The 6,740-nt window shown below is 33.6% G+C and overlaps 1 protein-coding gene across 1 annotated transcript; it reads right to left on the bottom strand.

Annotated features, from left to right (window-relative positions):
* Positions 1-2,632: 2,632 nt before the first annotated feature.
* LOC111318509 (aquaporin NIP6-1-like) lies at positions 2,633-6,031 on the bottom strand. The gene is made up of 5 exons (XM_022921371.2): positions 5,469-6,031; positions 5,101-5,325; positions 4,803-4,997; positions 4,115-4,176; positions 2,633-3,397 (listed from the first exon to the last, which is right to left on the bottom strand). The coding sequence occupies exons 1-5, from the start codon at positions 5,691-5,693 to the stop codon at positions 3,202-3,204; spliced, it is 903 nt and encodes a 300-aa protein (XP_022777106.2). The 5' UTR covers positions 5,694-6,031; the 3' UTR covers positions 2,633-3,201.
* Positions 6,032-6,740: the final 709 nt, after the last annotated feature.

Genomic DNA, 6,740 nt, shown 5'->3' with positions numbered 1-6,740 from the left:
TAGTTGTTACGCATCGTTTCGAATGTGAATAAAATTTTCAATTATATTTTCTCTAATAATAATGATGGATGTGGCACTAATGTAATTTTATGATCGCTTTTCTGCTATAAAATTACTATTTGATTCCTAGCATGAAGCATATCAAAAGAGGTTATTCGTATATATGTCACCTTAAGCAATTGATTCTTGAATTATCTATGTATACATGTCACCTTTACATCCCACTTATGAACCTCCTAAAAAGGGCAAATACTTGACGGATTGCAACCATAAAACTCACAATACTCCACAAAAACTAAAGAAATTTAGACACTTTAGTCAATAGCAGATTTAAAAAAAATCCCAGCAAATATCGTTTCATAACTTATTTCTAACAACCCAAAAACTGAATTCAAACAAAAAAACCAAAACTTCCTCAAAATTTCAAACGGAATTCAATGAAGTCTGATAGAATTATAAAATCCCAGGTCTTTTTTTACCCCAAATTTCCTCAGATTTTTCTCGTTAACCAGACAGAACTAAACAAAAACAAAGGGGACGCAAGAGAAAAAGAAAATCAGCAAAACATCCCATGAGCTCGGCACGTCCTTCGGAAATCGCAGATCGATTCTTAACTAATTATTTTTCTTCTTCTTCTTCTTCTTCTTCTTCTTCTTCTTCTTTTGATTATTTTTACGTAACTTGTTTAATTTTTTGAAGATTTTTTTTTTATTTATGATTGTTTCGACCTTTTTTGTCTGATAGTACAATAAAAGAAAGAAGCATTACAACGTTTCGTTTTAAACAGGGCGGGATTTTTTTAAGGGGTTGTTTGGAGACGGAGACAGGTCGTCTGCTTCCCAACGGCAATTTGGACCTGCGTAATACTTAATGAGTCTTAACTATGGAATAATCAGCTGCTTTCCTAAAGGTTGTACTTTTGTAACTTAAATACCCTTTCAAATTTCTTTATTTTCAAAATGTACCCTATCACTGCAACACTGGATTGTACACGAATCAAGTTAGAAAATGATTAATGTAATGACTGATCCTAAATTATATTGAATTTTAAATATAATATCTAAACTTTAAAATTTTAATGTGGTATTTTTTTGGTCAATTAATTATTAATGTAATATTTGAATTATAAATTTATTAATTAAGATAATATTCACTCTTAAAATGACGGATAAATTTTTATTTAAGTATTATATTAATTAATAAAATTATAATTCAATTAATATATTAAAAAAATTTTAAATTTAGATATTATAATGAATATTTAACTATAATTTATAAGTCATTCATGACATTAATAAGAAAAAAAATAATACTAATGAACTTTTTGGAGTACATCAATAAATCAAACCAAAGTTTATGACTTCAAAAATTTTATGAACATACTTTTATTAAAAGTATATCGTTTTGACACCAGCTTTTTATTCTTCAGATTTTTCTATTTAATTTTTTTTTTAAAAAAATAGATTTTGTATATTTAAACAGTAAGTCAATTGATAAAAATGGAAAAAAAATAGTTTAGGCTTTAGACTAGAGAAAATAATTTTAAAAATAGTTTATTAGTCTACCTATCTGTAAACCCAATGGTTTTTATTAAGCAAGAGTTAATAATTCTGGGCTGAATAAGTTGGAGCAGGTTAGTGAAGAAGGGTGGGTATGTCTTTCAGTTGTCATACATGTTTTGATGCAAATTGTGTTGTTGAAATAACAAAATTGTATTCCTAGATTATCCTTGAATGTTTTTGTGCATGGTTGCTGATTTTCTATATATATTCTTGAAATGAAGTCCATTATATTACCATATGCCACTGTCAAAGAGGGGAAATCGAATTGCCATAATCTATTTTTTGGGACCTTGGGATTGGACAATACACTGAAGTCAGTGATACCAAAACCAAGATCAAAAAGTTACTTTTTATTATCTGCATACAAGGGTAGAGTGCATTTTCTACTGATGTCATTCAATATCTTTGCAGCAAAAATGTCATGCATCCAAAAACTAGGAAGATCCTTTACAACCTATATGATTAAGGAGAGAGCTTTCAGTGGTATCTTTGTGAAGGCAACTGAGGGTGTAATAGGAATGCTGCAGAAGGTTGAATTACATGTATGTGGGTACACAAGAAAGCGACCTTTGTTCCTTTGAATTCTTGTCCATTTTTGTGAATGAAACATACTGAAACCCATCACATCTCGGTATATATATATATATATATATATGATAGATATTTTTTATCATCACTTTGATTGCATGCTTAGCTCCCCATTGAGTCACAATGGATAGTTTTCAGTCAACTCTCAGGATAAGAAATTCCTAGCTTTGCTCCCCTTTGAATTGACATATATTTCGTTTCTGGTTTTTTCTCTCAAAATCTTCTGGTGCTTAATGTTCAGCTTAGCAAAGCTTGGCTCCATGTTGCATGAGTTCTATCTTTGAGATTTGTCTTTTCTTGTAATACATCTTGGTTTCAGTAGTGACTTTGCTGCCCTTTGGTTACGGCTTGATAGTTTTCACTCCGAAGAAATTGCGTTGTACCTCTTTCTGCTTCCATCTTTGCTAATCTTCAAAGTTCCTGTTTGCAGTTAGGTATTTTGCTTTTGCTCATAGATTTTGTTACAAGCACCGTATGGCCAAGGCAATAACTTGTTAGTATCTACTCTCCACCTCTAAAAACGAGGTTTCATAACTTTTAATCCTCCCTACTCAAACTCCTAATAAAGAGTCTTGAGCGGTTGGAAGAAAATACAGTGAAAGATGCAATCTCCATTTTTCAATCCTCTGGTTTTTACATGACCTTTAAAGGGGGAGAAAAGAGGGGGAAAAACACAAGCCAGAGAGATAAAATCTACACAATAAGCTTTTTTCCAGGACATTTGCCCCAAGAGAACAATTTTTGGAAGCTTTAAAACACATCCGTTTCTTCCTCCTAATTTTATTTGCTTACTATTTTTTCACCCAACCAAACAATATACACTTGCAAACGAAAGTCAACACCCAATTTCTCCTACATTCTTTTTCCCTTTTTTCAGGAACATCTATAGCTTGACCATTCTGTTATACATATATATGGTTGATACACAGTTCACTTATTTATATCCAAATGCTAATGTATCACAAATATGAAACCCCCCCCCCCCCCCTGGGGGTCATCTGCAATGTCTCCTCATAAAGTTCTGATAATGCAGGTCGTTGATGGATGTTAATTACCTCCTGAAGCTCCTAGCAGTTGACAGCTTTTCACCATCTTCATCAGGCAGCTTGACAGCAGTATATGTTCCTGCACCACAGAGTGCCCCCAAGATGGGAGCAGTGAAGTAGACCCATATAGCTTTGTAGTTATTTGCTGCTATGGCTGGTCCTAATGTTCGTACCGGATTCATCGAAGCACCTGTAAATGGTCTGTTCCACAGAACAAAAGAAGGGATTTCTGAGGATCATTCTCATGGAATTCATCAGGTGCTTAGCATTGGGAGCATTACATTCTCAATTTGGTAAGGCTGCGTAAAGAGAAGAGGAAGGGTTCTTTTTGTTGAGCGTATTAACGGTTGAAGTTATTGTAGAAATTTTTAAAGCTCCAATTATGATCCTCCCAACATTTCCTTTTTCTTAACTGTATTTTTTTTTTTTTAACAAAATGTTGCCCTTAATTAATAGATTCTTTAAAGATAGAAGAAAACGATGAAAGGAGGGTCGGACTTGGAACTTGGATCATTGTATGTGTGTTTCATAATTGTGGGCACTAAGTTGTCTTTGGTAACATGGTTTGACTTTATCTTTATATATTCGAACAGCTCTTTCTCTTCATGTTTGTGTATGAAAATGAAAATGAATTCATTCTGCTAAGAAATCAGTATCATGTTGCAGATTCAAAGTTGTAATTTCTGATGCCTATCTACAATCAAAGCTCTACATCATATAATTGCAGCTAACAATAGTGGCCTCTATAACCAAAGATCTCTCAAACTGAGCCCTTCAATATCTAGCAACAGCTATTTGTTTCTTGTACTTGGAATGAAAAATCATACCAGTAAATGTTTCACTGAGATGCCTTGAAGCATCTGATTAAAATATTTCCTAGATTATTTCAAAATTGCTGGAGAAATTTCAGTAACTTACCCTGCTATGAGTATATTGAGCATGACAGTAGCTCCAACTGCGATTCCGGCCAACTCTCCCACCTGCAAAGTGTCATCCCTCACATTACAAGATTTCATATGCATCTTCCTTAACATCAACTTACACTGTTTTCTACTCAAATTTGCATAGAGAAATTCTTTCTACCATCATATTTACCGAATATTGATGCCTGCCTATAGTATAATTCTGTCTCATGAATGGAAGTTCGGTGAGTCAAGAGCAGGTGAAAGTCAATTCCCTTTGAATTGATATAAAATCAACGGACTTTTTAGAAGCCTATAACTATTATTGAACAGATAAATTTTCCATGAAAGAAGAACAAGAAAATCTCAGAGATAATAATGATACACAGTCAAAAGGAAAGTAAAAGAAAAATTATTACCTTTTATGCATTGCAAAAGTTAGATGTATCAACAGATGAACAAATCATTTATATATATAAATGATCTGAATCATACATAGTTTCTAAATGAAAAAAAAATTATTGATTGAAATGTTTTTTTCAGTATGGATCTTTTCTGAGTGAGTTGCATGTTGAAGCTGGTTGTGCATTAAAAGTGTTTTAATTGTTTATTGTGGTTTTTTTTTTTTTTTTTCCTGTTTTTCCTCCTCCCTTTGATCGGCTCTTTTCACATATGAAAAAAGGTAAATGAAAAAGACTTCATACGGCTCTTGTGTCCGTGGCAAAAGCAGTGACAACAAACATGAGATTGAAGCTAATAATGAACTCCAAAGCAAAAGCTTGACCAAATCCCCCTGAAGGAACTGTCACTCCTCCTCCCATCATTGGATGAAATACTCCTTTCAGTGCAAATGCAGCACATAATGATGCCATTACTTGTGCTCCAATGTAGACTGGTACCTGCCCAAAAATTAAAAGTCAAAATGTTATTTAAAGGATACAATATAAGTTTTCATAAAAACTTAAAAAAAGAGCAAAGGAAAAGCTGTAGGTTTAGTTGTACATGTTTCCAGGGAAAGTGTTTGAGTGCAGCAAAGGCAATGGTGATGGCTGGATTGAGATGCGCACCTGAGATGTGACCAGTAGAGACTATAACAATCATGACGGCAAGGCCAGTGGAGGCTGCTAGGCCAATAAGAGTTTCAGAGCCTTGTGTCTTTTGGTTCACAATGGCTGTGGCTGTCGCAGCAAAGATTAGTATGAGTGTGCCTATGAACTCGGCGCCCACCTGGTTTTTCAACACAAATGGAAAATTGGGTCACCTTTGAAAATCTCTTAATTGAATATTTTTCACTTATCTGTTTGACTAAACCATAAACAAAAGCACAATAACTTAAAGATCTCTTGTTATTTTTGTGTCTTTTTTCGTACCTTTCTTGTGAGTGAGACTGGAGGAGGTGGCAATAAGCAAGAGACAGGGGGTAATCTCCCTTCTTCCATGGACCATTCTTCCACACTGAAGCATTTGCAGCTCTTGAGAAGAGATTTTCTACTAATCACACCTCTCTGATCTCCCCTGACCCCAAAGAGTGGAGCACCAGGAGTCCCTGGTGTTGCAGGGGTTGAAGGAGCTGATGGAACATCCTCATTCTCCATTTATATCACTTTTATCCCAAACAAACTCGAAAAAAACAAATGTAAACTAATAATAAATGTAGTAAGAGAAGAGAAAAGAGTCTCTATGTTTTGGATGTTACTGATGAGCTTAATGTCTGCTATTTATAGTAAAAAAATGAGTTGACTTAGTGAATCCCAAGAGATAAGAGAAAGAAAGAACTAAGTGGTTGAGACAGTGAGATGGGAAAAGAAGGTATAGCTCTGAAAGTAGTGGAGGGTGGGACATTGAAGAAGCGTTGCAGTAACTGATACAGTTGGAAAGAGGCTTTTAACATGAAACATGAATAAGGAATTTCCTGTCTATCCCACTTATCAGGCTTTTTTATTCTCCAATGCCTTCCTCAATTATGGAATGGAGTGGACAACTATAGTTAGCTTCTCACTTTGGTGTCTGCTTGGGAAGAAAGACAGACATGGCAATCATAGTACAGGTAAATTACTGGCATGCACTATTCTTTTCGAAGATCAAATTTAATTTGAGAGTGCAATAATTCATCTGTATATACTATGTTGTCAGAGCTGACGGACAAATTAAATAATGTACTGATCTGGTGAAAAATGAAATGAAAACTGAACTCTCCAATGCATTGCATCTCCTAGCCCTTTGCCAACTCTTTTTGATCACGCACTTTCATAATTTTAATCAGCCTGATTTGGTTTTACTGATAATTAACAACAATAATAGCTGCTAAATTAAGTAGGTTCATGCATGAATATTTGTGTCCCCACATCAAACATAAAACATATATATTTTTTTTGTTTTTGTCAAATACATATAATTTTTATTAAAATTTTAAACTATATTATTTTTTTATATATATTATTTTCATATTATGTCATGGTATCATATTTAAAATTATCAAATTTATTTTGAACAAGAGCATACTACTAAAATACCATTAACTTACTAATATAAAATATCAAGTAGCTGATACGGTGAATCTCTGAAAATGGACAATTAAAATACTCAACTCAGCTTTGGTGGATTTTTTTTTGAAGTACATCCCCATCAAAACTATATCAAAT

Source organism: Durio zibethinus, chromosome 26 (assembly GCF_047325235.1).
Source record: "Durio zibethinus cultivar Kanyao isolate XHJ-2024 chromosome 26, ASM4732523v1, whole genome shotgun sequence".
Lineage (NCBI taxonomy): Eukaryota > Viridiplantae > Streptophyta > Magnoliopsida > Malvales > Malvaceae > Durio > Durio zibethinus.
Note: the sequence above shows the minus strand (reverse complement) of the source record. Positions and strands in the feature narration are given on the sequence as shown.

Excerpts from the sequence above, each read along its gene's own strand:
- LOC111318509 (XM_022921371.2), bottom strand. The coding sequence starts at position 5,693 with ATGGAGAATGAGGATGTTCCATCAGCTCCTTCAACCCCTGCAACACCA. Across the intron at positions 5,326-5,468 it reads CAGTCTCACTCACAAGAAAG|GTGGGCGCCGAGTTCATAGG; the intron begins GTACGAAAAAAG and ends TTGAAAAACCAG. Across the intron at positions 4,998-5,100 it reads AACACTTTCCCTGGAAACAT|GTACCAGTCTACATTGGAGC; the intron begins GTACAACTAAAC and ends ATTTTTGGGCAG.